Raw genomic sequence first — 16,608 nt, 5'->3', positions numbered from 1 at the left:
ATTGAAATAATGTTGACCAATAAGACAGAGGAGGGAAAAAAAAAAAAAAAGAAAAGAAACCAAGGAAAATTAGAGTTACAATGTTCCGGGTTCCTGACACACTTCAGCCAGACTGACATTCAAGTCTATTCTGCTGCTCATCTGTCTGGTTGTTCCTTGTACCTATGTACCCGTAGACCTCCTGTAGGTGTTCAATGTGCTTGAACCATTCGCCCAACACAGGGACCGTTGCCCCAGATGCGAGAGGGCCACATGTGCAGGTGATCGGGTGCCGCAAGGTGTGTACATTGATACCTAGTACCGTGTATAGTCTGAAGACACCCCACCCACCTAGGCCAAGGATAATGAGACACGACCCAGAGGGAGGAGCAAAGTGTGTGTGTCTTGACATGAATGACATTTGACATATTAGGGCATTTGACCCAAGGTTACCATGCTTTCGCTGCTTGATGATGGATTCAAAGACTTGATTGAATGGATGACTAGATGAGAATGAACAATTTCCCCCAAGCCCATGCAACCAACCAAGGCAGAGAAAAAAGAAAGAAGAAGGAAGAAAAAAAAATTTGAATGATTTGTTTTCCTCTGGTTTCTCTGGCAATCAGGTTGCAATGGAGGTTGCATTGCATCACAGCCAATCAAAAAGCATCCCACCTGCATATTTGTCTCTACCCCACGATGGATCGATGATCGGATGGGATCAACATGGGGGGGAGGGCGCTGAGGCTCGGGAGCCTTTCGGGCGCACCGGGTGATTTGCGCAGGCTTGATGGATGTGCCATGTCTGTTTGTAGCTAAAGGTGAACATTGAAATTACGTACCTAGGTTAGTTGTAGGCTGGTGAGGTACAATCCAAGCTTCGTAGGTACCCGACCCGACATAGATAGGGTATGTATACCATCCATGGATACCTTGTGTACATATCTAGTGTGTGAGTGTATTCAGCATATCCTGATGATTTCTCACATGTACATACTGAACAATGAAGACCAAAATCAAGTACAATGTGTTTTCCTTATTATCACTATCATATTTGATATGTTAATTGCTCAAGTGGCGTTGCGTTGGTGCTTGTTGAATTCTGTTCTCCAATGGACTAATAAGCGCTGACGACCTAGCTGTACCAAGGGCTGCATTGGTAGGGAAGGTAGGTAGGTACTTACTTGGCCTGCTACCTGCCTGCTGGTCGATCGCCGCCGACTGCCCTTTGGCTCAGACATCAACAACAAAGACAAGGAAGAGGGGGGAAAAAAAAAACAAACAACAAAATCTACAAAAAAACTAATCTCTCTCTCTCTCTGTGCGTGTGTGTATCTGTCTCTGAAGTGCTGATCATCTTGATATTATTCTAAACTTGGTCCACTATATTCTAATTCCTTTGTGCAAGCAGGCAGGCAGTCAGACGACACCTTTCACTACATTGTGTTATTCACTGGCTGGTTCAGAGTTCACGTCCACTGTACTTGCTGCGCATCCGAGTCCCCTCGGCGCATTGATGGGTTGACTGAGCCTACCCCCAGCCTGGGTTCTTCAATGCATGTGGATGCGCAACATCGACTACTATAGTCAAGCTTTCCTCCTCCTCCTCTTGCTGCAGCTACTGCAGCTACTGCAGCTGCTGCTGTTACTGCCTCACCGACTTTGTTTTTCTACTTCTTGTTGTTGTCTCCTTCTTCCAATCCTCACCATTTCTTACTACTGCCTCGAGGGGGCCTCTTTGCACACACTCCCTCTGTCATTCTGCGAGTACATGCCAGGCGTCATTTGCCAGGACCTGCGCGATTGACTTCTGACCGCTGTCGCATTCGTTTCTGAAAGAGACACTCTCGTTCACTATTCTCTTCGCCGCCGTCGCCTGAATCCAAGCAGCTCGTCAGTCCATTCGTCGGCGCCATCGATGCCAATTGCCGAATGCGCAAAGCGCCGTCGTTCAGCACCCTCATTCACTGTTGATTCGTAGCCTCTCTGGCGACCACCTCAGCAAGCTCTGGGCTTGCCAGTCAGTGATTGAATAGGCGCATCGCAACGCCGAGGAACGTGGAACCATCATCGACTGTGATTAATTCAGATCTCCTCGTTTGTCTGTGCTGCCTGTTTCTTCGCCCCGCCGCCGCCCTCGCACCACCACCCCGGTACAGTAGCAGCAAGTCCATTGGTAGGTGCCCACAGAGCAGAGCGACCCCGCCGCCATCGTCAACGATTCACGGCGGTACATACAAATCTACGCACCAATCCGAACAACCTTCAGAGTCTGCACCATGGCCGACCGCGACTACGAGGCTAACGAAGCTCTCGATCCCGAGCTTCTCTACACCAAGGAATATTGCATCGGCGGGGGCAGTTTTGGCAAGGTTTACAAGGGGTAAGAAGAGAGACAGATCCGTACCCAACCGCATCGATCAGACTAGATCGTGTCTGTCGTATCCCTCGCACACCTCGAGAGAAGGGTGGGGGAGAGGGAGAGAAAGAGAAAGAGAAACAAATCGGCTGACTTGTATCTACCCGCAGTGTCGACAAGAAGAGTGGTCAGGCGGTTGCCATCAAGGTCATTGACATAGAAAATGCCGAGGACGAGGTTGAGGACATCGTCCAAGAGATAGCCATCTTGTCCGAGCTGCAGTCGCCCTACGTCACAAAGTACTATGGCTCCTACGCCAAGGGCGCCGAATTGTGGATCGTCATGGAGTTCTGCTCTGGTGGAAGCTGTGCCGACCTCATGAAGCCCGGCCACATTGGCGAGGATTACATTGCCATTATTGTGAGAGAACTGCTCCTCGGCTTGGAATACCTCCATTGCGACAAGAAATTGCACAGGGATGTAAAGGGTAAATTATCTCCTCCCGTATTGCTCAAGTCGGCATAAAGCATGGTAACAAAATACGCAATCCTTTACGTTCAAACGACTAATCCGTTGATTCACAACAGCTGCCAATGTCCTGCTTGGCTCCAATGGCCAGGTCAAGCTTGCCGACTTTGGTGTGTCGGGTCAGCTTTCTGCCACCATGACCAAGAAGAACACATTTGTTGGCACCCCTTTCTGGATGGCACCCGAGGTCATCAAGCAGTCGGGCTACGACCACAAGGCAGACATTTGGTCCCTTGGTATCACAGCCCTGGAGCTCGCCAATGGGGAGCCGCCCTACGCAGATATCCACCCCATGAAAGTCCTCTTCTTGATCCCAAAGAACCCCCCGCCCAGGCTCGACGGCAACTTCACTAAGGCGTTCAAAGACTTCATTGAACTCTGTCTACAGCGGGACCCCAAGGAGAGGCCCTCGGCCAAGGATCTGCTCAAGCACCCCTTTATCCGGAAAGCCAAAAAAACATCTTATCTGACCGAGTTGATCGAGCGCCATAGTAGGTGGAAGGCTACCCACAAGTCTGAAGACGAGGAAGAGCTTGATGGGGCTGACGACATACGCGAGCGCGAACCTGTTAATGAGGACATGTGGGACTTTGGTACTGTTCGGCTCGTCAGCGAAAGAGGTGGAAAGGTAACTCGCCCTGGTCTTTTCCCAATGGACGAATCGACTAGGAACTCGAGAGCACTAAGGCCGCTCGAGGAAGACTACGGCGAGAGAACTAGAAGTCTTTCGCCAACAAAGAATCAGGAGTCGTCCAGCTCGTCCGTGCCCGCCACTACTCTCAAGCCCCCAAACAACACATCTTCGACCGGAACAGCAAGGCAGCCATCGCCCCAGCGAAAGCCCGTCTCTGGCCTGGCGCCTCTGTCGTCGCCAACAAAGGTGCCTCTGCCAGCTTCTCCTACAAAGCTATCACAGGATTCCTCTACGCCCAGGCCAATTTCGAAGCAGGTGCCTCCGCCGCCGACCATGGCATCACCCGACTTTGACAGGGCATTGAAGGAGCAACTCCAACATGACATGTCACAGCTGAATATTACGCCCGTAGCCCAGCCACAGTTCAACCACCCAGCGCCGGCCTTGTCCCCTAGGGGCTCACAAGCCCAATTGCATCAGCACCAACGGGTTGCATCCAAGCCGGGCCCTCTAAACCTGGCCGATATTCCACCCTTTCGTGGTGCTCCTCCTCAGATGCTTCCACAAAAAGTCACAAATCAGCAGGGAATGTTTCAACAAGCTGGCTTTCCGTCCAAGGCGCAACCGAGACAAGCACCGCTCTTCACTCCGGATTCCTTCCCGTCACCTGCAGCCACGAATCCCAACGCCGAGCTCGACGCCTTGAACGATGTCATATTCCCAGCGCTTGAGGAAGCCCTCAAGCGACGGCAAATCAGACTTCAGCAAGTATACCGAAATGAAAAGGTCGTCACCCCGCAACGGCAGCGCGCAGAGGCGGCTCAGGACAGGATACGAAAGCACGTCTATAAGTTAGCGAATGTGTGCAAAGAGATCGACCGTCTCGACAAGAGCGAACCTGTGGGCATGGGCCGAGAGGTTGGCACCTTTCTAGAGGGCTTGTTAGAGGAGATACTGGTGAGAGTAGAGCCCCTGGATGAAGATGACTCGGCAGAACCGCGCGCTTGAACCACAATTTCTTTCCTTTGTTACTTTTACTCTCCCTCTACCTCTCCGCGGTACAAGACGGGAGTGAACCATCACTCATAAATAAGCTCGGGCGTTCAGGGGATATGTCACATGGTAGACCTAAAAGCATGGTCCAGAGGCAGGGGTTGGTTTGTTGTCATACGACTAAGATGTATTAGATATACCCGGATTGCGTAAATGAAGTTTTTGCTGTTTGCAAGTTCAAGTTCTTTGTCAAACTGTCCTGCATGTACAATTTCCCGCAAATGACTATCATCTACTGCCGGGCCCGACTTCCAAAGCCCCTACTCTTGCCAGCCTGTCTGTGCCGGGGTAAACAAAAACAGACGGGCGTGATATACAAAGTATAATAAAGCCGGCATCATTGCGGGATGGCCTTTTCAAGTCGGCAAAATTGATTGCGTATTTTAAATATTACCAAATACAGCGGCTACCACTTGGTGCAGCTGTTATTACTCGGCACTCCGTGGGAAAAGTAGTTATTTAAGCGACTTCGAAACTTTGATGACTTGTTCGAGTTCTGTCCATAGCGAGTACTATGGTGTATAAGACGACCCCTGATGGATGTGTGGATGTATTCGTGAATTCCACACTTAATGATGGCACATGGCTCTGCCCTGCCATCTACGGAGAGCTGATGATCAGGACTATGCACCCAGGAAACCTGCCTTTTCTCCCCTCCCCCCTTATTTCTGCAAAACAAATCTCCTGAGGCCTCCCTGAGAAAGAACCCTGGACCGGGAAGAACCTTTTTTTTTTTTTAAAAAAAAAAAGAAAGAAAAAAAGAGAGAGAGAAAAAGAAGATTGGATGGCAGTACGTGAGCATGGATGGATCATGATCATCATATCAGTGCCGACACAGCAAAGAATTTTCGAGGTCAAAAAGAATTTTTTTTTTGGCTTCTTGTTGAAGGGGAGGAAAAAAGTGGAACTCCCAAGACTCATGGAAAGAAGACTCATATTCTCGAGCTGAAACTACCGGTGAAGAGACTGAACTTTTTGTTTTGGCAACGTGCCAACCAAGCATCATTCCTTAACGCCATGTCAAGTGACAGCCACCGTGATGTAGATGGAATAGCAGCCCATATGCACACACATGCGCCTGACTAAACGCAAACGCCCCGGCCACATCAATCCGTACGCCACTGCAAAAACTACCAGCGGCAGTATCATCAACTGAAACACTTTCTTACTGACCCCGCTCCACCATGTCCATAATTCTATGGTGGCAGATCGCAAACGACAAGGAACACAGCGCAATCCATCGTCTATACCCCTTGTTGCTCTTGCTCTCATTACGGTTGGTTTCAAACTGGCCAGCCCTGCCAAACGCTTTTCGTGGCAGCCAAAAAGAATCGACGAAAATGAAGGAAAGTGACGCGAATCAGATAGATGCACCACTATAGAAGACACCAGAAAGCCGTGACCGAACGACGGAAGTTAGAAGACGACCAACGACTCGAACACCAGAACGCTGGACGCCGGAATGCGATGCGAGAAAGCATTTACTGTAGCCACCGGGTCAGTTTCATCGTCTCATTACGCTCAATGTTGGAACGGTTGCAAGGCAGCGAGGCTTACCTGAGGACCAAGTCCACCGGGAGGAGGACCTTGGTGTCCACCATTACCACCGAAGCCAGGACCGCCAAAGCCCGGGCCAGGGGGTCCGGGGGGTCCGGGTGGGCCAGGAGGGAAATAGTGAGGAGGCGGGGGAGCAGGGCGATAGGGAGTACCTACTCCCGAATTGTTCTGAGATCGACCCCAGGAGAGGCGGACGCGAGAGTTGCCAATCGGGTAGCCCTGCATCTGGTTGATCGCCATCTCAGCAGCATGGCGATGGACAAACTGGACGAAGCCGCAGCCCTTGCCGGGAGGAATCTTGACGTAGGTGATCTCTCCAAAACCTTGGAAAAATGAACGCAGCTCATCCTCAGTGACATAGCCCGACAAGCCACCAACAAAGACAGTCGTGTTGTTAGGGTCGGTAAACTGGTTCATCACCATAGGATTGTACCCCTGCCCGCCCTGCTGGTAACCACCGAAGCCTTGCTGTTGCTGAGCAACCCAGGGGTTAGCCATGCCTGGCTGCTGAACGGCGGCAGCTGGGGCCATCATCTGGTGACCGCCAAAGTTCTGGAACTGTCCTCCTTGGTGGCTGCTATGAAAGATGTGAGTGCTGGCTATTTAGGATAGGAGACGAATGGAAACGTACCGATTCTTGGGAGTGGCGGGCGACACACGCATGGGTCTGTTGCCGCAGTAAACTCCCTGCATCTCAACCAGAGCGCGCTGCTGATCCTGCTCATTGCTGAAGCGGACGAAACCGTAACCACGAGACTGACCGGTCTGCTGGTCGGTCATGATCTTAGCAGACTTGCACGAAGGAAATCTAGCTTGGAACAAGGCAACAAGAACGAATTCGTTGACCTCGTGGCCAAGATCACCGACAAAAATCGAGAATTCCGGGCTGCGGTCATCGCGGCGGTCAACAAGTCCACCGCCGGATGCCCAATTAAGGCGGAACACACGATCAGTGTTGGGAACGGGGGAGCCGTTAAGCTGAAGGGCCTTCTGAGCAGCTTCAGGTGTTCCAAACTCAACAAAACAGTAGCCCGCATTGCTGTCAAGGTTTAGCTCGAGTGAGATGAGCACGTTTGTGTCCCAACTTACCCGCTGTGGCGGTCGCGAATGATCTTGACCTGAACATTCTCGTTCATTGAAGAGAGGAAAATGGATCGGATGAACTGCTCATCCATCCATCCAGCCAACTCGCCCATCCTATCAGGGTTAATGGCAAGTCATAAGAAAAGGGTGTGAAGTGCTTACCAGAGAGTCTGGCGGGAAGCATCACCGCCCTGGAATCCGTTGCCGTTATCGCCGGCACCTTGGCCATTGGGGGCCATAGGGGGCATGCCACCCTGCGAACCTCCCTCGCCCTGTGAGCCGGAGCCATTCGAGGCGGGCTGGCCGTTGAACGGGGTGAATGTGTCCATCTTGTCTAAGAGTCGTTGATTAGTACTCCACCTGACAGTAATGCATGAGATATGAGCCGGACAGGGAAGGCACTGTGTTTACAGTGCCTAGTTGACAGGTTTGAAGATCTGCTACTTCCGAGGCCTCGATTGACTCACCTCTGTTTTTGGTACAAGCCGTTTATGTATGAGGCGTATTGAGGAAAGCCAAATAAGGCAAAAGGAAATCGACTGGTTTGGCAGAGTGTGTTCTACTACCCAGAGTTGCTCTTTATTCGGATAATCAGTAAATCAAATTACAGATTATTCCAGACTTGATAGTGCGAAAAGCGTTGATCTGAAAGACGGACTTCCAGAAGGAGACTGATAAACTATACATAGTTAGTAATCAGAACTGTGCACTGTTCCATGTAAAGCAGAACCAGACTTCAGAATGGGAAACAAGAAGCCGAGATATTCCATGAACAGATCAACTAGGGTACCAGGAGCATTTGCAAGCACTTGCTATTTAGTGTTCCTGAACTAGTGACAAAAATCTGGCAGCATTGACAATTCATGACAGATGATCGGATGCTGACATGAGCTTGCCGGTGTGAGCTGCAAAGAATGCGGTAAATTGTTGGAAGCGGCTCGTGCACGGTATGATGGTTTTGCACATTGCACATGATGAGGCTGCCAGTCATGATGTAGCCCGAGAACCAGACAGCTATGCATGGCCATATTGACAAGTGGAATATGGTCCGGATCCATGGGTCCGTGCGCGGCTATACCTAGCAATACGCACGTCAAGCCCGCAGTGATTTCTGGAGTGGCGGCGAAAGGACATTGGTGAATCAGTGCCAGCCAGTGTCATGGTTCTTGTGAAGAAGAAATACATCGTTCCGAACGCAATCCAATGCTAATGCTGGGTTGTTGTAGCGTTATTGCAGGCAGCATTCATTGGAGAAAGGCGAATGTTACCAGGTGTCAGGTTTGGGAGAAATTGCCCAGCCTCGTAAGATGCTCGAAGTCTCGGTCCGCATTCAACATCGGACTTTGTAGACATCACTGAGATGCGAGGCCGTAGATGTTATACGCGCGTAAGATTCGGAGGTTTGGTGCCACTGCCTGATTGCATGTCCACGAAGTCCACCAAGCCCATACAGTTGCGCCCATGACTGATATTCTCATTGCGGGGGAGAGTAAAGGAGCAACACAAGACAAGGTAGTCGGAAGGGGTCAGGGGTATTAAACAGGAAAAAAACAAGAGGCTTACCGGTGATATCCAGATTTGCAAACTAGACAGCAACAACGAACGCCAACGCCAGGTATTCTTGTCTGAAATCAGAGAATATCGCGAGGTTGAGAACTGGAAATAACTCCGAACTTTTCGAGAAATGTAATTTGGATAGAGAAAGCCGAGGATATTTTGTCGTTACTAGTCTCTGATACTCTGACAGTCACTGTTAGCACAACAAGGACACACCCTTCGGTTGTCATGTAGTAGCAGTAATAGCACTCGAGTCCTTCATAACACCACAAAACCATGGCCATCTGTAGCGCGGTAGCCTGTAGCACAAGCTCTGCTGTATTTAAATCCTCGCCTCTGGTGATCGCGTCCAATAGAGCAAAGGAGTAGATAGGAAGCCGTGCTTCGAAGCCAAATCAAACATCTCCAGAGAAATGCACAAATTCGGGGGCTAATGTCATTTCTTTAGTCGACTGCATCGACTTCCAGGCGTAGCCATGAGCGTGAATCAACTTTAGCCATTGGCAGTTTATAGTAATTTACCGAATGCGTCGGGTATACGTAGGCTTGCGTATGACGAGGACTCCTGCTCAAAGACAAGGCTTGCTGGGGAGTCTGATGGAGAATGTGTTGTCGCGTATATGGCGAAAACCAGAGACTCGTGGAGCTGTTGAAGATTGTTGTCATTTGTGACATGATTTTGCGGGAGTGTGTGCAACATCATGCCTGGGCTAAGCAGCCGGCTCCAGCCACTCGGTCATAAGGACGTCTTGTGTAAAGACATGTCGGTGATGACCATGGCGATCTGAGCCATAAAAGTTTCGCTTCTGGCAAGGAATTCCGGTCCAGGCAGAAAGAAACGTTCAGCTGGGGAGGGTACGATGGACTGCCACGGCCTCATCAAACAGCCCATTCGACTGACAATGGGGCATTGAGCCTATGGTAGTCGCATCTACCATCATGACGTATATGATCGAGTCGGCAGGAGTGGAGAGCGATACAAGTGGTAGTTGTTCTCGGCGTAGCTTTGTAAGAGCTGCTGGTTGGAAGCGCTCACATGGTTCTTTGTGCAGAATGCAATGCGGGGCATGACATCAACGGAGAGAGTTCTCAGTCTCTATCGGCGGAAGAGCCTCAACGCACTTCAACCAACTTCGTGTCTGGTGGGCAGACGGTGGCGGACCGAGTTGTCGAGTGTCAAGCAGCGCGAGCTTGATCTTGGACGTCGAGGACAGAGCTTGTAAGGTTGACATCCGGGTGAGGTCTTCGCCATAGCAAGGCATGCGTAGTGCGCGCATTATATCCACAATTCGACTTGTAACGCCATGACGACTCGAGTGCTATACGGCAAGGTGGTGGGATAGAGGCAATGAAACAAGATGGACTTACCTTAAGCACAGGAGAACAATTGTTGAACATACAACGACAGAAGAGCAGGAGAGCACAAGCGCCGCCACAAACAACAATTGCAAGACGAAAGTGTACCGGAGGTTGACAATGTTGTAGAACGGGCCGCACGGATCAGGCGTGTCGTGCTGCTGTACTCGTACACCGGAGACGTACGTAGTTGGCAGGGTGATGTGCCGTTCGAAGGGGTACAACGACAACGACGAAGACGACAACGCAGACAATATGCGGTAGAAAAAGAAGCCAGCAGAAAGTTCTGTGACGAAGGAAGTTTGTTCCTGATGTTTGGCAGACTGCTTGCTGGAAGCTGGAGGAAAATTTGCGGAATACAGCGGAGGAACCGGGTTACCGAGAAAGGCCGCGCGCGCAGACGGAGAAAACACACGAAAGGATGCTTCTGGCAAAACGCACGCAACGGAATTCGAGCAGCGGACCGGCGGGAGAGGTGTTTTCGGAGGGGTGACGATTAGGGTTAGCAGAGAGGGAAAAAAAAAAAAAGAAGGGAAAAAAAAGAGGAGAAAGGAAGAGGGAGTGTGGTGGGAAGAAAGACGGCGAACGAAACAAAAGCAGAGGCAGACAACGATGGTGCCAGTTTGGTTTTGCGTGTGGTGTGGAAAAAAAGAGTAAGGAAACGGGGTCGGGAGTGGAGGAGACGAAGTCTTGACTTTTTCCTAGTCTGGTCCCGGTCGGTGCTTGGGGTGCTTTTTTGGCGCGAGTAAACGTAAATAGAGGAGCGTAGTGTAAGGCAGGTAGGCAAGTAAGTAGGGGAGGTAAGGTAAAGTAGCTAGTAGTCAGTTCCTTGGGCAAGTCGCCGGCTGTGAGATAGTGTACATGTCATCAGCCTTTCTGTAGCCCATACAGGTCCAGAGGTCTTTTTCATTGGTATTTTACTGACTTTTCTTCACAGTGTCGTACACTTTCCTGGGGGTGGCAAGGGTACCTACCGTACGCAGCTTACCTAGGAACTACGAAGGATATTGTAGGTACTGGAGGTACTGGAGGTACTGGGATAATCCACTCAATGTCCACTGATCAAAACTTTTGATCCGAGGGGGAAAAAAAAAAAAGATCCTCACATCCATCGTTGTGGCCGCCGCGGCGCCGTGCCTCTGCAGGTAGGCAATCAAGGTAGACAAGGTAGGCTTGTAGTGGCAGGGATCAGTGCGAGGGTCCGCAAAACTCTGACTTTTTGCTAGGGTACTTATAGTGTAGCGACAGTAGTTGGTAGTTGCAAGGTCATGTAGCTACCGTGTATGTGCAAAGACTCCCAGGCCCCTCCTCTCTCTCACCTAAAAAAAGAGCTGTCGATGTATACCACGTACTTTACATACCAATTCCAACAAGGTAGGAAATAAATAGTACGGTCCGAGAATGACAGATGGCCGTGTTCATTGGTTCTTCATCTATAGTCATTATCAGCCTCAAATAAATGGATGAGAATATTATAACTATTATACGCCTTTCATTCGTGATAAATGGTGGGTTTCTTTGGGGGTGGAAGATTAGGTACATGTACTCTGTACAGGTACGTCAGCAGATACGTACCTGAGCACTAGCCAGCCACCTGGACACTATGCCTCGCGCTAGGAGGGGGTCCCCGGCTTGCAGCAACAACAGCATGTCATAGGGCTCCAAGGGCCGAAAATAAGAAACATTGGACTTCAACCACACAATGCTTTTTGGATTTCCGTATGGACATGGTCATTCGTGTAGCACGTACGAATTTATTGCACGGAATAGTCGCTACAAGAACAAGAGTTCTTGAAAGGGCAAGAAAGAGATATATACATACACACTTATTCGTATAGGCTCCTAATGATTCTATGAAATAAGGAGGAACCCTCGCGGGTAATTGAATGTTCATGAGCCACATATAAGGTATTCTACAAATGCAAACTTGTGTGTACCTACGTTTAATCAGCCTGTTGATCAGCCAATCGTCTGAGGCGACTGAGACCACACACCGTCGAATAGGCAATCAACGGCGATATACCTAGGTTAGTATCAAACGAAGAAGGTGGGGGAAAGAGTTTGAGAAGCTTCATTCAGACGGCCTGGGAAAACGTTGGGGGTAACCATATTTTAGGGTTGATTTGTCGACCGGGCTTTCCAGACGGGACGGACTTCCAGAGTTCAATATTCCATGTTCAGTGTGCTCAGCGTAATATAATAAAGATATTGTCAGTGGAGCGTGTAGGTGATTCGCAAAGCAGGTACACAATCTTCAAATTCGCCCTAGGCCCTCTGCACATCTGACTCGTTCGAAAATTCGAGGTGTGTGGTCAAACCACGACTCACTGCAAATCCAAATTCGACGTGCACTGTGTAACCTTTTGATTGCACCCCTCTCTTCGAGTTTGAAATTGCACGAAATCAAACCATCCAGGCCATCGATAACTGCTAAGTGACAGACTCAGCCTGCGGGAATAAGAGAGGTAACCAAGACGGATAGCTGCACACGGAGATTGCTTGCCAGGTTGCAAGCTTGCCTAAGCTGCTCATGTAAGGTGGCGAACACTTGACACAGACATTGATGACACGGCCGCTGTTGAAGATGTTAGACAATTCTGGAGGGGATTTGAATCGGTCTAGAGCAAGACTACACAAACGGAAAACTAAAGGACGTGTGGAAATCTTCAGACGAGCGGTTCGTTTGTGAATCGAGTCTTGTGCTTCGGGGAGTGTGTTTGGGAGCTTGCATTAGACCGCATGGCACAGGCATAAACGGAGGGATCGGCTGACTGGTTTGCAAGCAGTATTTACCTACCTTTGCTTGCCTTCGTAACTCTACGTGCGACTACATTACACATATAACTTAATGCATGCGTGCATGCTGGAAACATGAAGATCATTGAGTGTGCACTTATTTCGTAGTGCTATATCATCAGTACCTTGGGCAGGGAGATGTGAGTAGAGATCACGGTGCTCAGTAGTATCTATGAAAAGAAATGAAAAGGATGTCAAACCTTTACTCAAGAGAACACACACAAAAGGTATGAGAGATGTAATTGCTGCAAGGAGCTCCCATTTGAGGCCAGGCCAGAAGCACCCATGTTTCTCCAAACAACATCGAGTCTCCTCGAGTCATGTACGCACTGCGCAAGCAATCAGGTCGCCAGGAGGTGCAATGTCGCTGCAGGAGGCTCCGAAGCGCCTCGCAGCTAGTCCAAGGAAGTGCCTAGTCCATCTGGTAAACAAGAAATCCAGCCCACGATAGTAGAATGCCAATCAAGACGGAAGCGATGCGCGGAAAAGCGATGGATACAGAGTACATGCTCATGGACGTATATCGTTTTCCTCTCACACATCCCTTATATAGCCTAACAGGGGCGGCGCTCTCTTGTCCAGCGACAGCTAACGAAGAGTGATGCAAACCCCAGCTCAATCAAGTACTAAGCAAAAACCGTACATGAAGTGTTTTATATGTCTGATTGCACGGGCGAGCCAAAACTGGCCGAGGCGTCGGCCATATCCATTGCTTGGTCAAGAAATCGAATTTGCTGTCGCGTCCATATTGTAGGGCTTACCAAACGGTAGGTGATGCAAGTAAGGTAGGGGTGTCGTCTGTGCTAGGTGCATCACCTCGGGATCCTTCGGCTTTTGTCCTAACTACATACCTTGTACTACTAGGTAGCGTAGGTTAGGTGTCAAGGTACCTAATCTAGGTGGTAATGTACTGTGTAGTCTGTGAGATGAAGGTGGGGGAGGGGCAGCACGGCGCCCTGGGTAAAAAGTATGCCCAGGGACGTTGGTAAAATACTTAGATATCTACGCCAAGTTGCTGTTATCTCCTTGTCTGTGTATACCTTTCGAGGAGACAGAATTGGCATTTCTTCCTGTAAAGTTCCATGTACAAGAATATTATTTTCATCGCATAGTAGAGACTTAGTTCAAAGGAATAAGTTGGTCTATCCATGGATGTTCCGCCCTTTTTGAAGAGCGAGCAGCACAACGACACAACAGAATTGTGTCAACAAAAATGCATTAATTGTGAAGAAATAGCACCCAGTACTCTGCAGCAATGCCATTGCCCGCCTCGAGAAGCTGCTTAGAAGCAAACACACTTTGAACGGGGCTTTGTCCAATCGATGAGGTAATTCTCTAGTGTCGCGGAGGGGCAACAGTCAACCGAGGCGGCTTTGAAACGTGTCAATGAGGCTCGGTTGTAATTGAGATGGCCTCCATCGTGCCTAATGTAAGGCACCTACATTCGCATTGCATGTGCTCCAGCAGCAAGGTATGGAGGAGGTACTGCGTAGAAAATCAGGTGGTGATAGGTAGAGTCTGGAAGCGGGTACCACGTATGGATTCTTACCTGGTAGCTGTTAAATATTAGCTGCCTACATCGTTGGAATATCACTTATTCGCTAATAAATTTACAACGGGAGAATAAACATATCAATGATCCTTTTCTAAACATTACACAGGCTCATACAGGATATCCATTATGTATAAGCAGTAATACAAGCATCGACTGGTGTTCCAATTGTCTTGTAAAGAGAAGCCCTATTCGTAGCGGCAAAAAATTCTCCATTTTCTAATTGTGACGTATCGAGCTCATCGACGCATTATTCTTCCCCTATGGGAGATACTGCATATCTTCAGATCTGCCGTCTGCCACCAGCACATGGGCAACGATTCAAGCCTTTCCACGTGTCAAATGCCCCAAAGTTGGTGGTTGGTCGAACCACTACCAGGCTACCTATCTTTACTGTACTATGTATATACCTGAATGTTATACCTTGGGCAGACGACAAACGATGGATATGGGCGAGCCTCGATTCAAGTGGCCCGGGTATGCTGGCCACAGATGCAACGATCTGCATGCCCCCTGTCGAACTGCCTTGACAGGGGTTTTCAGCTTTGTGGTTCACACCAATAAGCACGTTTCCATCACGAATCCAAAGTAACGATTGCCGCGCTGAAGCCAACGACCTGACAGCAGCAGCAGTCCATGTCATTTACTGTGTATTGTGTAGGCAAACTCTACATATTTGTACATTGCTGCACCGAGTTCGTCTCACTTGTCCATTTTTGGAAATTCAACGATGATACAGGCAGTTTCTTTTCAGCTTTTGCCCCATGTTTGCCATAGGCAGTACCTGTCATAGGAAAGTACCAGGTAGGCTACCATTATGTGGCAAGGACGCGCTCAATGACCTGAAATATGCGTCTGAAAGCAGTTCCTTGTCCTCACGCCCCGAAAGACGAGATAAAGATTGAAAGTCGGTATGGAATACTGCAGCTCCAATAGACTACTAACAAACAGCAGAGACAGAGACCCTTCCCACCTACGTCTCGACGCACCGTACCCTACATGTCTACATGATCTAAAAGTACGTAAAGTGTGCCAAGAAGAAGAAAAAGGACACTACAAGGCTCTTAGATCACTACGCGAACGATGGTTCACTGTGTATACCAAGTCCGCAAGCGTTGCAAGCGACATACGCATGATGCCTAATCTGCACAGCATATCGTCAGGAGGAGAGCTGCGTATAGTCAAAGCATAGATGTAGGCGATGTGGGCAAGGCCATGTATATTCCTAGCAAAGTCTCAGGTATTTCGTGACGCTCTGCTCCAATAGGAACAGACGAAAACAATTCTGCCGTCGGCCCGAGTCTCTCCCATCAGTCTCCAGATGCAAGGCAGGGCGTCATCGCTGAAACAGAATTGATTAACGAAGGGGTACCGTAAACACGCATACACGACGCAATACCATCTCTCTACTCACTCACGGTCTGGCGGAGCCTCGATCAGTATCTGCATCCCATACCTTTGGCACCCTGGTCTTAGCATTATACCTCTTGTGTTACGTTCTTCCTACCTGACCACCTCCAATTCCTTTCTGCATTACTTACCAAACCTTGCCGATTAGTAGTCTTTTTTCCCCCTTCATTTACACAGATCTGAGAAAGCCCGAGCGCTGTACGTATGCGTACGGGCGACGCCTAGGTAAACGGCATTACTCGTGCTCATGCATTTGAGGGGTAACTGACACGTCCTGAAATAAAGTTTGCTGATCGCAGGACCGCCCGGCTCAGTACATGTAGACTGGCGCCGATACCTTGGTTGACGTTTACTGCATGACTGCACCTACAGTTGAATATTTGCCTTTACCAACTACCTTAGCTAGATGCATGATGGAAGCCTTAAATGCTAGTTTTCCAATGTGGTGACAGTATGCCGCCCGTTTACTTACACATTCGTACTCGTAAGCCTACACGAGGAAGTTGACAGTCTGCCAAGATTGTCTCCAAGAGATATGGATAACCAACTACATTAGGTATACATTCCGAATGGCTTCAGATTTACGGTAGATTCGCTTCTTCAGTATTAGCCGTGATATGCTATGCGGATGAAAGAAAAGAAACTTGTGTGGATCAGACATATTGAAAATCGATCTCTGAGGAACCCAGGCTCGATTGTTCATGTCTCTGACTGTGTTTACCTTGCTGGTGTACTTCGTACATA

At 49.2% G+C, this 16,608-nt stretch overlaps 2 protein-coding genes across 2 annotated transcripts; one reads left to right on the top strand and one right to left on the bottom strand.

Moving 5' to 3' along the window:
* Positions 1-2,258: 2,258 nt before the first annotated feature.
* On the top strand, positions 2,259-4,508 carry PFICI_00660 (uncharacterized protein; the record flags this gene model as incomplete). The annotated part of the gene is made up of 3 exons (XM_007829241.1): positions 2,259-2,362; positions 2,509-2,825; positions 2,926-4,508. The coding sequence occupies 3 exons, from the start codon at positions 2,259-2,261 to the stop codon at positions 4,506-4,508; spliced, it is 2,004 nt and encodes a 667-aa protein (XP_007827432.1).
* A 1,566-nt stretch (positions 4,509-6,074) lies between these two features.
* On the bottom strand, positions 6,075-7,522 carry PFICI_00659 (uncharacterized protein; the record flags this gene model as incomplete). Its single annotated transcript, XM_007829240.1, has 4 exons — positions 6,075-6,687; positions 6,742-7,149; positions 7,200-7,307; positions 7,356-7,522. 4 exons carry the CDS (start codon positions 7,520-7,522, stop codon positions 6,075-6,077), a joined length of 1,296 nt encoding a protein of 431 aa, XP_007827431.1.
* Between the last annotated feature and the right edge of the window lie 9,086 nt (positions 7,523-16,608).

Source organism: Pestalotiopsis fici (assembly GCF_000516985.1).
Source record: "Pestalotiopsis fici W106-1 unplaced genomic scaffold PFICI_Scf_1, whole genome shotgun sequence".
NCBI classification, from domain to species: domain Eukaryota; kingdom Fungi; phylum Ascomycota; class Sordariomycetes; order Amphisphaeriales; family Sporocadaceae; genus Pestalotiopsis; species Pestalotiopsis fici.
The sequence above is the reverse complement of the archived record's forward strand: the minus strand, read 5'-3'. Positions and strand labels throughout refer to the sequence as shown.